Source organism: Heterodontus francisci, chromosome 23 (assembly GCF_036365525.1).
Source record: "Heterodontus francisci isolate sHetFra1 chromosome 23, sHetFra1.hap1, whole genome shotgun sequence".
NCBI lineage: Eukaryota > Metazoa > Chordata > Chondrichthyes > Heterodontiformes > Heterodontidae > Heterodontus > Heterodontus francisci.
Genome location: NC_090393.1, coordinates 47259751 through 47278394, shown reverse-complemented (window position 1 = coordinate 47278394; position 18644 = coordinate 47259751). Strand labels below are relative to the sequence as shown.

Here is an 18644-nt window from a genome sequence, read left to right as displayed (position 1 = left end):
CGTTTTATAGTATTAAAAGCGTTATGAAATGAACAATGCATTCTGTTACTAACGTGCGGATGTGCTTAAATTGGCGGATCCCTTTTTAGGCCACAAAGTTCCACTGCTGAAAATAGGGACATGCTGAGGTCAGGTTTGTGGATTATAAGTTTCCAGCTTCAGGTCAGAAGAAACAGAGTTTGCAATGACTGGCTTTCTTTCCCCCATTTGTTAATACCTTTGACATCTCAAAGCACCACAGGCTCCAAATTTTTTTGTATGTATAATGTATTAAATACTTAGAAGTCCCTGTAGAACGTTTTGACTATCCACATACAACGTATTTTCTATTCAAATGCTGGCCTCTTGCATGTCTACCACTACAGCCTGTATTTTGAAGAGTAAATTTAAATATGGGCAATAAAGGAGCTAAAAATTGGCAGCAGCTACATGGCTTGACAGCATGGTGGCCTTTGAAGATGATAAATAAACAGTACGTGGAATTTTCTAAATAGGCAGCGATGTAAAAAGGTAATTCTTTATAAACTAAGACTTTTCAAAATTACCCAAAACAATTAAAGGACAAAACTCCCCTCTCAAAGACTTAAATCAGTAAAGCACTGACTGGTGAGACACTAAGGCAGAATTTTAGCCAGACCAGGGCTATTATGATTAAATTATGAGGCCAGGTTGCATAGACTTGGCTTGTATTCCCTTGAATATAAAATATTACGGGGTGATCTAGTTGAGGCATTTAAGATGATCAAAGCAGTTTATAGAATAAAAAGAAACTACTGCCTCTGGTTGGGGGAGTCTAGAACAAGTGGACATAATCTTAAAATTAGAACTAGGCCATTCAGGTGCGATGTCAGAAAGCACTTCTTCACGTAAAGGGTAATGAAAATCTGGAACCCTCTCCCCCAAAAAGCTGTTGAGGCTGGTCGGGGGGGACGGGGGGGGGTGTGAATTCACAATTTTGAAACCGGGATTGATCGACTTTTGTAAGGCAAGGCTATTAAGGGTTACAGAACCAAGGCAGGTAAATGGAGTTAAGATACAAAACAGCCATGATCTATTTGAATGCCAGAACAGACTCAAGTGCCTAAATGGCCCCCTCCTTTTCATAAGCCATGCAAATCAATAAAGTCACCAATTTGAACCTCAGCCTTTGCTGAGTTGGGTATTCTCAGCTGGGTTGGTGTTAGGGGTTGACGTATGGCGGTTTCTTTGCATAAGAGGGATGTAGTTTATTAATTTTCACCTCCTCCAAGCAAGTTTCACAATTCCACACTTAAATTCTAAGGTGACAAACAGCGAGGGGGGTAATGGGGATGGAGGAGGCAGGGACAATGGGGAGAGGGGTGGGGGACGATTGGTAGGATAAAGTCAAATGTTGTGCAAAGGGCAAAAACAGAAACTTAGAACAGAACCTCCAGAGTAAAGAGGCAGAAAGAAAAATAATTTTAAAACCACCTGTAACTCCTTTGGGTAGAGATTCCTCTGGTTGCTGTTTAGTGATGTCGTAAAGGTAAATAGTGAAAGATTGTTTTCAATGGTTGGCAATTCATTTACAAAGGAATATAAAGTCAGGATTATCACTAAGGATTTTTTTTTCCCCACAGAGGGATATTGGAACATGGAGTACTTTACCACGAGTGACTATTGAGGCAGAGACTATAACATAATTTAAAAGATAATTGGAGAAATATTTGAAAGGACAGTACATAAAGAATACAGGGCAAGGACAGGGGAATGGGATTAGAGTTTAGTTTTTTTTTTAGTTTAGTTTAGAGATACAGCACTTTAACAGGCCCTTCGGCCCACCGAGTCTGTGCCGACCATCAACCACCCATTTATACTAATCCTACACTAATCGCGTATTCCTATCACATCCCCACCTGTCCGTATATATTTCCCTACCACCTACCTATACTAGGGGCAATTTATGATGGCCAATTAACCTATCAACCTGCAAGTCTTTGGCATGTGGGAGGAAACCGGAGTACCCGGAAGAAACCCACGCAGACACAGGGAGAACTTGCAAACTCCGCACAGGCAGTACCCAGGATCGAACCCGGGTCCCTGGAGCTGTGAGGCTGCAGTGCTAACCACTGCGCCACTGTGCCGCCCAAAAGTTGATAGTTGCAGAGCTAGAAGTGGCCCAATGGGCCAAATGGACTGTTCTGTGCTGTAACTCTTATGATTCTATGAAATACATTAATCCTCTGGTATTTCTTGTAAAATCATATTGCCATTACATACTCGGGTAGATTTGACTTCAATGAGAATGAAAATGGGCGGAGATGTAAAATGGGCCACCAATTCACTGTCATCCGTTTTATATTGCACAAGGTCCATAGTGACCAAAGCTATTGGTAACATTCTCTGCTTTTCTTCTTCGCTCTAAAAGGGCCTGGCCAACTCAGTACAGGTATATACAGAGAATCTATTCCATACCTGGTCAATGGCATCTGGGTTTTCAGATACATCAAAGATGACAGCTGTAGCTCCTCTCTGGACTGCCCGCTTCGCCTGCAAAATCAAGTGCAAGATTCCTAAGTACAAAGAACATTTTAAACAAACAAAATCAGTTTAACTACAGTAAGCACACCAATAATGTTATTTTCTCCAATACAATGTATAGTAGCACAATTAGTAATATTTTTCTAGGCAAGGTAGCCAGAGCACTTTTCAGCGATACAGTATGCAGCAGATAAATTTTTAAGCTCCTTCCCTCCCCTGTTCTTCCCCCAAGTAACTTGCACTTCTATACATCTTGCTTCGGTTTGGTAGACTGCTGAGTTAAACGTGTCATCAACTGTCACCAACATGATACAAGATTAGGATTTTTAACAGTAACACATCATCTTTAAATGTTGCTCACTGGCTCCCCTGTATAACACGTCATGCATGGTGGAGAAACTAAGTGAGTGATGTGCTGGCAGGTCTCTTGAATTGTGCTTTGAAACTGGATGCCAGGAGATACACAAGAGAGGTATGGGATGGCTTTCCAATCCATCTTGTCCCTCCTCCCACTCAGGAAACACTGGTCCTGTGTGCAGTGCTTCCTCATAGAACCATGGCTACATTTCAGAATTTGCCATGGTTGGCAGGGGGCAGGACTGAATATGTGAACCTAACTCTGCCAGTCCATCGAACAAATTGGTGCCCCAATGCCATCTCTACAAGCATGTTACCCTCAATCTCTCCCCCAGTATTCTCCCTTGTGGCTGGGTTATGGTTCCAATGGCAGCTGACGTCCTTTGGTACCTTGCCATCCTCAACACGTGTGCCGTGACTAGATGTGCGGTCGGGGAAGCCCAATCATGTCTTCACCCACTGTTTACACAAATACTCATTTACCTACGTAATAACACTTCAATGTAACCCATTTCACATGAAATGTTTTGGCATTGTTCTGAGAAATGTGATAATTCCAAGTGTTTATTAATTTTCTTTTCACCAGGGGTCACTAGATAGTATTCAGGAGTGGGAGACCCTGTTTAATGCTCCTTCCCGGCACCCACCCCACCCCCTCCTCACAAACCTTCCATAAGCAATGGGATGCTGTGGCCAATTTTATTGGCTGAGATCAACCAGCTTAGCATTGGCCCAGGATTGAGTCTAGTCTGTGTCTCAATTTCACACTGTGCAATGTATTTACCAAGGGAGAATAGGGGGAGCTCAAAGATAAAAGTTTTTAATCAGTGTTGAAATACAGCCAAGGGATAAACCATCTGTTTGTGACATCTTTTACTCATCAATCACTGGAATTTGTTTTTTTTCCACTTACTCAAAAGTCTGGAAACCATTTCAGTGTGAGGTCTGCAACTCCCCTCAAAGATGGAAAGGACTGTTTCGTACTATAAAAGTTAAGACATCCTACTGTGCTGCTTATCTCAAACAGTCTTGTCATCGGACATTAAGCATTTGAAAAATCGAAAATTCTGTTTACAGTTTCTGACAACACAAGGCACCACTCAGTCTAGTCATATCAAAATAGCATCATAAAACGAATGAAGGTATTAGAGAGATTTTCTCATGGTGATCATGCAGGTAGGCCCCACTAAGTATTTGCACTTGCAACTTAAATACCACCCAGTCCTTCTAATTCAACACAGAACATTCACCATGTTATTTGGAAATGCCTGTGGAAATAAAGTGCTACCACTCCTTCCTGTTCAGATGAGATTGTCAAAAGAATGTTTTTACTGCCTCAGCCACCGCGCAATTTGTGGTAGTTCCGTGCACGCGCCTGCTCTACAGAGAGATCCTTAGTGCTTTAATACTATGAGACCCAGGAGGACGATTGGAAGAATGGATTCCACCATTACAATGAGCCGTTCCCTTCTTTCCACAGCTGAGAGCTCCATTTACTCTCATGGAATACAATTTCTGCCAGGACGACTGATGCACTGTGAAGCTGTGATGGCCCCAAGAACATAAGGAAATATAGAATAAGAGGTGATTTTCCCCATCAATTCCATTCTTTCTATAGGCCATGCAGAATCCTCTCTTATTTTGGAGTTTAACCAACTCATTGAACCTTTTGAGGAAAGATTTCACACAGTTTTTTTGCCATCAATTAAAACTCCAGAGTTCTGTATTTACCATTATATATCCTGCACTAGTTGCATCCTTGGTATGTCCCTTCCACGGTCCCAGCAGCTTAGAGGCTTTCAGATTCCACATAGCATTTGGTAAGCTCCGTCTGTACTTATCCATATAACATACACCCTTGTTACTAACCAAATGTTCATCTAAACCTTTTTTTCTAATAGGGTTTATACTGCTGATCAACTTTAGGAAGCAGATTGCAATGCCAGTTTGAGTGCAGGTTTTTATTTAGTATTTATTTATTTAGAGATACAGCACTGAAACAGGCCCTTCGGCCCACCGAGTCTGTGCCGACCATCAACCATCCATTTATACTAATCCTACACTAATCCCATATTCCTACCATATCCCCACCTGTCCCTATTTTCCCCTACCATCTACCTATACTAGGGGTAATTTATAATGGCCAATTTACCTATCAACCTGCAAGTCTTTGGTGGTGGGAGGAAACCGGAGCACCCGGCAAAAACCCACGCAGACACAGGGAGAACTTGCAAACTCCGCACAGGCAGTACCCAGAATTGAACCCGGGTCGCTGGAACTGTGAGGCTGCGGTGCTAACCACTGCGCCACTGTGCCGCAGGTTGTTTGCAGGAACTGCCTAAAGGGAAGGTAGACCATTCAGCAACAATAGGAAAGCGACAGGTCGGCTTTATCTAGTCAGCCTGTTGGCTCTGGGAAAACATGGTGTCGTTTGGCACCTGCAACAACCAAGTATATGTTCCTGTTGCTTTACTGCACTGATGTCAATGGCAGGGCTACTATTAATAAAACTTGACAAAATAAAGAGGACACCCTGAGGTTGTGAAATGCAAGTCTTTTTTTCTTTATGCAGTCTCCCAAAACTTAAAGTGTCCATATTTAAAACAGGCAATCATTTTTGTCATCCAAAAAGCAAGTACCATTATCCACTTGCATTTAAGCCAATTTCAAAGTTACCAGTGACAGCATCTTAAGTGCTCCACTTCGGGCAGCAAGAACTGCGCTCACTCACCAGGAATTTTTGATCACACAAGCTGAGTTTATCAAGAAGAACTAGAGTGCTTCAGCTTTAATCACAAACAGGACTTTCTTTTTTGGTCTTTTTCCTTGTCTATACATATTTTTTTGTTCAACCCTCCAAGAAAAGCGGCTTTCCAGTCAAAGTAGAAAGCTTTGGCAGCTGATTTTAAATGTCATTCTGGTATCCCAATTTCACATTGTTTCCACACGTCTTGTGACTGTGTGCTGTATTGGGGCTATAATGAGTGAAATACTCTAAAACGTGACAAAAATCTGAACAGAAATTGAGTCAATTTATTCTCACCAAAATAATCCCATTTAATGCAATGTTGTTTAAAACAATCGCTTGTAGCTTGCTTGTATTTATTGGTCAATGAATTTTGCATTGATAGTTTCAAGACGATTAATGAAAGCACCTTTTACTCAGTTAGAAGGACTTGCAGCTGGTAACATCTTGGTAAATTTTCTAGTTTCAGTACACAGATTAGGAGATTACTGTCAGAGTGCTGCCTTGTTATACCGGCCATTGTGCATAGCAAGCAAATCACGTTCACATTAACACACCTACTATAAACGTTGGGGACTGTATTACTGGGTTCACTGGTGCAGCAGTAACTGTTATAGGTGCAGGCCTATTCCAGACATCCATTGACTCTGGGGATAAGTATTCCTACTCGTCTCAAACCTTGTTTGACGTCTATTACTTTAGCTTGCATACATGAGGGAGAAGGGAATACAGGGAAATGGGGGCTGGGGGGCTGGTGCAGGGTGAAAGGAGCTAACTAGAGTGGGTGGAGATTCCTGCGGAGTATAAATGCTGGCATAAACAGTTGGGTCAAATGGCCTGGTGCTGAAATTCCATGTAACACTTGCATCCTTTAGTTTTGTGCTTACAGTCAAAGTTAAATAACCTGCTTTCATCAACATTGGCCACAACTTTTCAGCTTAAAATTCTGAATCATTCCTACTGAAAACCTGCTTTTGGATTGTTCTTTCTGAATCTCCACAGTGAAAGTTCCTGATCTCAGGCAGGTGGTCGCGGGCTTTGGTTAGGGTTGGGGGCTGGGGGAAGTGAAGACCAGGAAATCCCTCTGAGCAAAAATGAATAATTTACAATTGTGTTTGGAAAAAGGGCTCACCCCAAAGTGCCCGTACACCTCTCTAAGTATAGAGGTAAAAGGTACACACCTGAGACATCATACCCTGTCCTTTCTCTTTACAGATGCTGCGAACCTCTACCACTGCCTACTTTTACTTAAATTGGGGATAACAAACACACATTTATAATCTCACAACATATTGCAAACAATAGAAATCTTCCCTCTTAGAAAGTGATGAGAAAACAACTTCTCAAATGGAGTTGGGTGATGGCAGGCAGAATGGAGACATAAAGTTCTTTCCCCTCAACGTTTGTGGAGCAGCATTTTTTAAGAGCAGACATGTTGCTGAGCACTGTAACAACTGAAAAACATTGGAAACAAGGCAGGTTTCCTAGAATAAGATGGGAGTTGCCACTTTCTTTCTGAACTTCAAAGAGCTGGGTATTAAGGCTGTGTCTCTCACAGACATAGAGGAGTGAATTTATGGATGGTGTACAGCACACTGGTGCTGTTAATGGGAACACAGCTGCAATAGTGCAGCTGCTGTAAACTGTATTGATTTACTGATTGTTTATTTCATTCAAGGAGTAAACTCACCCAGTGACATAATCTCTCTAATGAAGACATGAGGCTTTAACCCTTCGACTGCACTATCCATGTTCAGCTTTGCAATATTCCCGTCACAAAAGCTCTTCTAGTCTGTTCCTGCTTCAAATTGTTTGAGGACAGTACAGTGTTTGGAGGGCTTCCTCCCAACCCGACTCTCACTAATTTCTCTCCTTAATGCGTCAACTCATGCTGAGGTGTAGGCCTCGTCCAAGTAGCCATTATTTATGTGAGACCTTTATGTGACATTTATGTGCGTTGGAGACAGGACAGAGAAGGTTTACTAGACTAATACCTGGAACGGGCAGGCTGTCTTACGAGGAAAGATTGGACAGGCTAGGTTTGTATCTGCTGGAATTTAGAGGAGTAAGAGGCGATTTGATTGAAACGTGTGAGATCGTGAGGGGTCTTGACAGGGTGGATGTGGAAAGGATGTTTCCCCTTGTGGGAGAATCTAGAACTAGGGGTCACTGTTTAAAAATAAGGGGTCGCCCATTTAAGACAGAGATGAGGAGAAATTCTTTCTCTCAGCGGGTCATGAGTCTTTGGAATTCTCTTCCTCAAAAGGCGGTGGAAGCAGAGTCTTTGAATATTTTTAAGGCAGAGGTAGATAGATTCTTGACAAGCAAGGAGGTGGAAGGTTATCGGGGGTAGATGGAAATGTGGAGTAATCAGTTCAGCCATTAGCTTATTGAATGGTGGAGCAGGCTCGAAGGGCTGAGTGGCCTACTCCTGTTCCCAATTTGTATGTTCATATGACCTAGCCACGAGTAGAGGTAAACTGAGGGCATGTCACAGCCAAGCATAATCTGCCCTTATTAGATATACAATTAGGTGCAACTTCCATGTCAGATGACTATGGTGATCAGAAGTAAGAAACCAGGCTGATTTCCCCTACTGGAATACAGATGGTGTGAATGACATCTGAAGTGCTCCTACTGCTATCCTGGCTACGATCAATTAATTCAGTATGGAGCTGAACCTGTCTTTGGTTCCTTGCCTTGATAGCGGTTGGTTTTCGTTCCACATTGGGTAGGGCATTTGCAATACAGCGATCCATGGGAGTTCACCCAGAGAAGGCTTTTGTGTGCTCCCAACAAGGAGTAACTTTGTAATACTTTCAGTTTTGATCAAAGGGTTAGAAAGATCATCACATGGCACCCATCTCTATTCCAACCTAACCAGATTTAGACTAGTTTGACCTTTAGTTGGATTGGCTTGACAGCAAAATGGAATGAGACTCGGAACGGAACTGCGAGTTCAAGTCTAAAGAGATAGAGAACACAGTAGACCTCCCTCCACCTGCTCTCCAATCTCTGACTTCAAATGGGGAAGAATGAGCTGTGCAATAGAACAGTGTTGCTTACTTCAGCAGTACAGAAGATCTTTTAATCCAGATACAAACGCCTAGCTCATATGGCTCAGATTTCAGCAGACTAATGCAGGAATGTTCCGCACAAACTGTTGATGCAGCTGGCTTTCTGGGCTTATTCCCTCAGACTCCATTCTCTATTGCAAAGCTTCAGCTCAATGAGCTTGAGCAATAAGGCTGATCTCTGGTGTTAGAGGGGGAACCATGAGAAATGATTGGATAAACTAAGCCTCTTCAGCCTTGATAAGACATGTCTTAGAGGGCACCACATACAGTCATACAAGATATTTAATGGGATAGAGAAAGTAAACCCTGATAATGGGATAAAGTAAACCCTGAACAATACTTTCAAATAGTCCAAGGTAGCTGACACATAAGGATAGTTCATGGTTGTAAGGAGCAAGCTTATGATAGATAGAATACAGGAAGTATTTCTTTACACAAGATAATGATCAACAGCTGAACTGAGTCACCAAGAATGGTGGTTGACACTTCAGACACTGGACTCAAAACTGCTGGAACTTGTAAGGAAAAGATGGTAGAGTGGGTATTCTGAAGGATGAGATCAAGCAAGCTGAAGGGCTTTCCAAAGTGATCCTGTAATGTGGAACTGTTCTGGGTCTTCTTGGTAAGATTTAAACAATGTGAAGATCCAGATGATCAAATTGTCCTGTTGTGTGGTACTACCACTGCGCTAAATGGGATAGACTCAGAACAGATCAAGCAGCTCAAAACTGGGCATCAATGAGATGCTGTGGGCCATCAGTAGCAGCAGAATTGTGTTGACAACATCCTAGCTGAAGTACTAAAGACTTGTGCTCCAGAACTAGCTGCACCCTAAGCCAAGCTGTTCCAGTACAGCTACAACACAGGTTTCTACCCAGCAATGTGGAAAATTGCCCAGGTATGTCCTGTCCTCAAAAAGCAGGAAAAGTCCAAACCAGCAAATCAGTCTACTCTTCACAATCAGCAAAGTGATGGAAGGTATCATCGAAAGTGCTATCAAGCACATTTGCTCAGCAACAACCTGCTCACTAATGCTCAGTTCGGGTTCTGCCAGGGCCACTCAGCTCCAGCCCTCATTACAGCCTTGGTTGAAACATGGACAAAAGAGCTGAATGCCAGAGGTGAGTGTGACTGCCCTTGACATCAAGGCAGAATTTGACTGAATGTGATATCCAGGAGCCCTAGCAAAACTGGAGTCAATGGGAATCGGAGGAAAACTCTCCACTGGTTGGAGTCATACCTAGAACAAGGGAAGATGGTTGTAGTTGTTGGAGGCCAATCATCTAAGCCTCAAGACATCCCTGTAAGAGTTGTTCAGGGTCGTGACTTGGCCAAACCATCTTCTTCATCATTGACCTTCCCTCCAACATATGGTCAGAAGTGGGATGTTTGCTGATGATTGTACAATGGTCAGTTCCATTTGCAACTCCTTAGATACTGAAGCAATTCGTGCCTGCATGCAGCAAGACCTGGACAACATTTAGGCTTGGGCTGATAAGTGGCAGGTAACATTTGTGCCACACAAGTGCCAGACAATGACCATCTCCAACAAAAGAGAATCCAACCATCTCCCCTTGACATTCAATGGCATTACCATCACTGAATTCGCCACCATCAACATTCTGGGGGGTCACCATACGAACGTCAGAATTAGGAGCAGTAGTAGACCACTTGGCCCCTCGAGCCTGCTCCGCCACTCAATAAGATCATGGCTGATCTGATCATAACCTAGACTCCACATTCCCACCTATTCACAGTAATATTCCTCCCCACCCCTTGCTTATCAAGAATCTATCTACCTCTGCCTTAAAAATATTTAAAGACTCTGCTTCCACCGCCTTTTGAGGAAGAGAGTTCCAAAGACTCACGACCCTCTGGAGAAAAAATTTCTCCTCATCTCTGTCCTAAATGGGCGACCCCTTATTTTTAAACAGTGACCCTTAGTTCTAGATTCTCCCACCAGGGGAAACATCCTTTCCACATCCACCCTGTCAAGACCCCTCAGGATCTTATATGTTTCAATCAAGTCACCTCTTACTCTCCTAAACTCCAACCGATACAAGTCTATCCTGTTCAACCTTTCCTTATAAGACAACCCGCCCATTCCAGGTATTAGTCTAATATACCTACTCTGAACTGCTTCTAATGCATTTCCGTCCTTCCTTAAATAAGGAGAGCAATACTGTACACAGTACTCCAGATGTGGTCTCACCAATGCCTGTATAACTGAAGCATAACCTCCCTACATTTGTATTCAATTCCCCTCACAATAAACGATAACATTGTATTAGCTTTCCTAACTACTTGCTGAACCAGCATACTAACCTTTTGTGATTCATGCACTAGGACACCCAGATCCCTCTGCATCTCAGAGCTCTGCAATCTCTCACCATTTCAATAATATACTTCTTTTTTATTCTTGCTGCCAAAATGGACAATTTCACATTTTCCCACATTATACTCCATTTGCCAGATCTTTGCCCACTCACTTAACCTATCTATATCCCTTTGCAGCCTCCTCATGTCCTCTTCACAAGTTACTTTCCTACCTATCTTTGTGTCATCAGCAAATTTAGCAACCATACCTTCGGTCCCTTCATCCAAGTCATTTATGTAAATTGTAAAAAAGTTGAGGCCCCGGCACAGATCCCTGTGGCTCACCACTTGTCAATCACATCTTGTCAACCAGAAAATCACCCAGCTATGCCTACTCTCTGTTTCCTGTTAGCTAGCCAATCTTCTATCCATGCCAATATGTTACCCCCTACACTATGAGCTTTTATTTTCCGCAATAACCTTTGATGTGGCACCTTATCAAATGCATTCTGGAAATCTAAGTACAATACATCCACCGGTTCCCCTTTATCCACAGCACATGTTATTTCTTCAAAGAACTCCAATAAATTGGTTAAACATGATTTCCCTTTCACAAAACCATGTTGACTCTACCTGATTACCTTGAATTTTTCTAAGTAACCTGCTATAACGTCTTTAATAATGACTTCTAACATTTTCCCTAAGACAGATGTTAAGCTAACCGGCCTGTAGTTTCCTGCTTTCTGAATCCCTCCCTTTTTGAATCTAATGGAACCTTCCCTGAATCTAAGGAATTTTGGAAAATTAAAACCAATGCATCAACTATCTCACCAGCAACTTCTTTTAGAACCCTAGGATGAAGTCCATTAGGACCCGGGGACTTGTCAGTCCACAGTTCCAACAATTTGCTCAGTACCACTTCCCTGGTGATTGTAATTTTCTTGAGTTCCTCCTTCCCTCCCACTTCCTAATTTACAGCTATTTCTGGGATGTTACTTGTAACCTCTATAGTGAAGACCGATGCAAAATACCTGTTCAATTCATCTGCCATCTCCTTATTTTGCCTCATTAATTCCCCAGACTCATTTTCTGTAGGACCAACACTCACTTTGCTAATTCCTTGCTTTTTAAAATATCTATAGAAACTCTTACTATCTGTTTTTATATTTCTAGCTAGCTTTCTCTCGTACTCTAATTTTTCCCTCCTTATCAATCTTTTAGTTATTCTTTGCTACTCTTTATATTCTGTCCGATCGTCTGACCTGTGACCCATCTATGCAACATTATATACTTTTTCTTTAAGTTGGCTGGACCAGCCTTCTAAATTCTGTGACTCCAAAAGCTGTTAAGAGGTTGGGAATTCTGCATCAAGTAACGCATCTCCTGACTCCCCAAAGCCTGTCCACCATCTACAAGGCACAAGTCTCACAAGTGGTAAGAGATTTCCGAGCTCTGAGATGCAGAGAGATCTGGGTGTCCTAGTGCATGAATCGTAAAAGGTTAGTATGCAGGTACAGCACGTAATTAGGAAAGCTAATAGAAAGTTATCGTTTATCACAAGGGGAATTGAATACAAACATAGGGAGGTTATGCTTTAGTTATACAGGGCATTGGTGAGACCACATCTGGAGTACTGTGTACAGTACTAGTCTCCTTATTTAAGGAAGGATGTAAATGCGTTGGAGGTAGTACAGAGAAGGTTTACTAGACTAATACCTGGAATGGGCGGGCTGTCTTACGAGGAAAGATTGGACAGGCTAGCACAGTCTCTGAATATTTTTACGGCAGAGGTAGATAGATTCTTGATCAGCAAGGGGGTGGAAGGTTATCAGGGGTAGGTGGAAATGTGGTGTAATCAGTTCAGCCATGAACTTATTGAATGACAGAGCAGACTCGAAGGGCCGAGTGGCCTACTCCTGCTCCTAATTCATATGCTTGTTTGTTCATAAATTAGAAGTGTGATGGAATACTCTCCACTTGTCTGGATGGGTGCAGCTCCAACAACATTCAAGAAGCCTGACACCATCCAAGATAAAGCAGCCTGCTTGATCGGCACCCCGTCCATCACCTTAAATATTCACACCCTCCACCACTGGCTCACAGTGGCAGCAGTGTGTACCATCTACAAGATGCATTGCAGAAACTCACCAAGGCTCCTTCAACAACACCTTACAAACCCATGACCTCTACCACCTATAAGGACAAGGGCAGCAGACGCATGGGAACACCACCACCTGCAAGTTCCCCTCCAAACTACACAGCATCCTGATATATATCACTGTTCCTCTACTGTCACTGGGTCAAAAACCTATAGCTCCCTCCTAACAGCACTGTGGGTGTACCCACATCACATGGACTGCAGCGGTTGAAGAAGATGGCTCACCACCACCTTCTCAAGGACAATTAGGGATGGGTAATAATTGCTGGTCTTGTCAACAATGCTCACATCCCAAGGACGAATATGAAAAAAAGTCTGTTTTTGACTAAATTGAGGCATAGTATAAATCTGAGATGAACAGACTAATTGGAAGAAAATCACAGGCTGGCGCACAGGAAAAATTTAGGCCAAATGTAGACTCAGTGGGGTAGATCTCCACTTGGTGTCATAGTGTAAATCAGGCAATAGTGAGTTGGCAGCCCAGTGTACATCTCTCCTGATTTTTATTCCAATTGACTTCAATGGAATTGAAATGGGGAGAGATGTAAAACTTGTTTTACACTATCACATGGATATAACACCTAACCCAATGACTCTGAAATTCCATGGGGTTTCTCCCAGTCTGCTGCTGTACCTTTGATGGGAGACTGGAAGGACCCCTGTAGTAATGGTAAAAACAGTTGTTTGCAGATTTTATGTCATTCCTTTCGAATTTCCATCGGCCTTTAACAAGAATCCCGACATAAGCCAAAGGAAAATGACGACTGCTTTTAACCGTTTCCCCAGGGATTCCGCCAGTCTCTCAGCAGGGCTATCGTGGGAGACTGATAGAAACCTGGAATTTCAGGGTTGATGTTTAGGTCCTGAAGACCAGTACAAAGCAGTAACTTGTGGTTCCTAAGCCAGGTTTATGGCTGAATAACTGTGGTTGACTTCCCAGCATATCTTGCACAGGAAGGGGGTGTGAAAGTTCACTGGACACAACATCTGTGCTCGCCAGCCTGCAATTTCCCCACCATTCACTTTAATGGACGGGAAGTCGTGGACTGACAGGCGGAGTTTCTACCTCTTGCTATTTAGATGTTTACTGGCCTTCCCAATGTGCACATTGTTCAGTAGAACGAGAGTTCAGCCTCATAATTCAGTTTGAATTGTCCTAAAATTGGCACTGTCAGTACAAGGAACACATTTACAATTTTGGTACAAAGCATTGAACACAGAACCTGAGTTGTTTACATCTTAGAAGGAGGATCATTCGGCCCATTGTGCCCGTTCTTTCCTAAAGTAATCCCACTGATCTCCCCAGAGCCCTGTATCATCTTCGGCTTCAATATTTATTCAATTTTCCTTTAAAAGATGTGATCGTTTTTACCTTAACTACTTCCCGTGGCAAAGCATTCCGTACTCAAACAACTCTGCATAAAGATATTTTTCTTAACCTCGCTCTTCACTCTTAGTGTCACTTAATTTTAAATTGATAATCGCGCAACAAGAGGAAATAGCCCTTCCCTATTCACCCTATCAAATTGCCTTTTCAGTTTTAAATGCCTCTGATTAAGCACATAAAGAACAGAAGCAGGAGCAGGCCATACAGCCCCTCGAGCCTGCTCCTCATAGTCTTTTCCGCTCCAGCAGAAATAGCCCCAGTGTCTCAAGTCTCCTCATAAATGTAGTTTCCCATCCCTGGCATCATCCTGCTGAAGGGATGGAGGAAGTCTTCCTGCAAAGAGTGGCCCTCCCAATAAAGAGCATCTTCCTGGATCACAAAGGAACATGGATAGATCCATCCCCCCACCCCGCCCCCCCCCTGGAGGCCTCTAATTGATTAGGTAGATGTGTCCTCATCACTCACCAGACTGTGAGGGAAATTGGGCAGATGTCAAAGACATCACAGACAAAGAAAATGGAAAGCGAAATCAGTACTAGATGGGACACTAGCTCACAAAAACAAAACAAGCAACACATAACCCTTTAATATGACTAGATTGAGGCATAGTATAAATCTGAGATGAGCAGATTAATTAGAAGAAAATCACAGGCTGGTGCACAGGAAAAATTTAGGCCAGGAACAAATAAAAAAAATGACACAGGGCTTGTACCAAAAGGGCACAAAGTCCCCTCTACCCATGTACATTGACAATTTTTTTTTGGGGGGGGGGGGCGGTGATGAGTAGAAACAAACTGTTGAAACTCAAGTGACCGGAATCTTGCAGAATGTTGAAATTTCAATCAATAAAGGGTTTGTTTTGTCTGGTAAGTTGGACCCTCCCATGCTGATTGTGAACTCAGTAGAACAGAAATGGTTGTCGCCATTGTGATGCTTCAAGTTTACATTCGTTTGCAGTAAAACAATATCAATAATTGTAGCATCCTTCTTCCTGAAGGTGCAATGCTGGCAAATGGAATATGAAGCTCACAGTGCAGAGTGCTTGCTGTTCAGTAGGGGGCACTCTTTTCCCTCTTATGACTTAGCAGGATGAACATCAGAGCATTAACTGAACTGAAGTAGATTTGTATTCTGCAACTCAGTACTGCTGCAGGTGTTAAAGGCCGAGACTCCCTGCAACTTCTTTACATCTGAAATCCCTTTCACATCACAGATGCCAATTCGCAGTACAATAACTACTGGAAATGGACATTGGCCCCATTTGGAGCTGGAGGTGTCTGAAGTGTGCACATCCAGCACAAACCTTTAAAAAGGCATCGATACATTTTTGCTGAAGTAAAATATTCCCACATAAAACTGGTTTGAGATCGTACCGCAGGACATCAGAATATTGCAGTGGTAATCTGCCCAAGGGCAGGTCCTCTGCTCATTTCTTCACGCCTCACGGTCCTGCGCTTTCCTCTTCAGTTGTTCCTAAGAGCCTCCCCATTTTTTAACTTCCATGAGAAATGAGCAATATGACTAGGGGAAAAAGTACAAGGTGGTTTCCTGTTGCCTTCCTCAAGTATGATTTAAAGGAGACACAAGTCCTCTTCCCGAAGGATCCTGTGCCTGTAAGCAGCTGATGTCCCTCGAAGTTTGAGCTCTTCCGCCATCACCACTGAAAATTTGCTGGTTCTGCCGTTGGCCCTGGCTCGTAACCCTGAGAATGGGACCATTACCGTGGTCTGGTGTGACTGGCAGAAGGGCAGCGACAACCACCCAGAGGTCTCAAATGACCCTGCTACCCACATCAGAAGATAACTTGCATACTATAAACAAGGTCAGACACTGCATTGCTGTAAAGACATCCACCTACCACACAATACATTTGTTGGACAAAGTAAATGCATGTCATAGTGAGATTGTCACCATCGTGACTTTCTACACAGGTAGCTGACTTAACTCAAAACAGCTAACATGCGATACCGTATAGCTGCTCAGTCTGAACCACAACTTGCATTATATGGAGCCTTTAACATAATCAAACCATCCAAGGTGCTTCACTGGAGCATTACCAGACAAAATGTGACACTGAGTCACATAGGACAGGTGACCAAAAGCTTGGTGAAAGAGGTAGGTTTTAAGAAAGTCTTAAAGGAGGAGAGAGAGGTGGAGAAGCGGAGAGGTTTAAGGAGGAAGTTCCAGAGTTTAGGGCCTAGACAGCTGAAGTGAAGGAAATTGGAATGCACAAGAGGTCAGATTTGGAGGTGTGCAGAGTTCTCGGAGGGTTGTAGGGCTGGAGGAGGTGAGAGATAAGACGGCATGCATCTGGATCTATGGTATAAGGGCACTTTTATACTGGTTTCAATTGAGCTTGAATTCCAGGAAATCAGTGTGTGAGCGCACTACCACTGTTCATGCGATCAACTCTGGCCCCCTTATGGTCATATCATACACCCAGCTTAAACAGGGTCCACCAGCCTTCACAGGACAATGCTGCCATTACCCAGTGCTTGACTCAGCTTCAGCTGGTGGCAACACCCCAAAGGAAACTCTTTGATTGATCAAAAGCTGCGGCTGAGAAGAGCTCTGATGACTTTTCTTAAACAGGAGTCTCCCTGGACACCAGCCCTGGTGAATCCAGCGAGGCTTTATTTTGATGCCACCATTGCTGGCCCCATATCAAAGCAGCTTACCACCTGTCCCTGGGCTAAAATAGTCTTGTGAACACAGGGAGAGCCATCGCGCGAATGCCAGTCCCCAGAACACAAACTAAATAAATAGCTAGTCTAACAGCAGTACAAAATTCAGCAGCATCACCACTGGGATTTGAGTGAAACATAAAGGTGCACATGTACCCTTTTCATAGTACGCCCAATTGAACGGTGAAATAACACTCTGCAGTAGCACTATAGACTTTGCTCTTTCGGACTTGGTGTCTGGAGAGCATTTTGGGTACTATAATATGAGGGTGAAGTACTGGTGGGTATTGATGGTGCCAGAGGTGGGGATGGAGCAATTTGAGATGATAAATTCAGATTGTGACAACATTAAAGTGTGATTCCTGGCTAATATTTATCCCTCAACCAACATCACTTAAAAACAGATTAAAAACCATCAGGGAGGTACATGCATTCAAATACATCCTACCATTTGAGGTTGCAAAAGAGTAGCAGAGATGTTTCGGAGGATTGCAGGGCTGGAGGTGGCTATAGAAATAGGGAAGGATGATACAAAACTTGGAAGCATTGTGAACTGTGAGGAGGATAGTGTAGAACTTCAAACGTACATAGACAGGTTGATGGAATGAGTGGACAAGTGACAGATGAAATTTGATGTACAGAAGTGTGAAGTGATTCATTTTGGTAGGAAGAACATGGAGAGACAAGATAAAATAAAGGGTACAATTTGAAAGGGGGTGCAAGTGCAGAGGGACCTGGGTATGTATGTGCAATAATCATTGAAGTTGACAGGTTGAGAGTGCAGCTAATACAGCATACTGCATCCAAGGCTTTATTAATAGGGGCATAGAGTACAAAAGAAAGGATGTTATATTAAACTGGTATAAAACACACTGGTTCAGCCTCAACTGCAGCATCATGTCTAGTCTGGCTGCTATACTTTAGGAAAGAGGTGACGGCATTAGAGAGAGTGCAGAAAAGATTCATAAGAATGGTTCCAGGGATGAGGAACTTCAGTTACATGGATAAATTGGAGAGGTTGGGACTGTTTTCCTTGGAGAGGAGAAGGTTGAGAGGAAATTCAATAGAGGTATTCAAAATCATGAGGGGTCAGGACAGAGTAGATAGGGAGAAACTGTTCCCACTGCGGAAGAATCAAGGACAAGAAGGCACAGTTTTAGGGTAACTGGCAAAAGAAGCAATGGAAACATGCGGAAAATCTTCTTCATGCAGTGAGTGGTTAGGATCTGGAATGCACTGCCTGAGAGTGTGGTGGAGGCAGATTCAGTCGAAGCATTCAAGAGGGAATTGGATTATTATCTGAAAAGGAATAATGTGCAGGGCTACAGGGAGAAGGCGGGGGAGTGGCACTAGGTAAATTGATCCTTCGGAGAGCCAGCGCAGGCAAAACAGGCCGAATGGCCTCCTTCTGTGCTGT

General features: G+C 43.0%; 1 protein-coding gene across 3 annotated transcripts in view; it reads right to left on the bottom strand.

The window, feature by feature from the left end:
* znrf3 (zinc and ring finger 3) overlaps positions 1-18644 on the bottom strand; it is a 284028-nt gene that overhangs the window by 84098 nt on the left and 181286 nt on the right. For all 3 annotated transcript variants that reach the window (XM_068055192.1, XM_068055193.1, XM_068055194.1), the window contains one exon: positions 2437-2511. In XM_068055192.1, coding sequence (XP_067911293.1) covers positions 2437-2511 — 75 coding nt within the window. The remainder of the gene's footprint in view (positions 1-2436; positions 2512-18644) is intronic.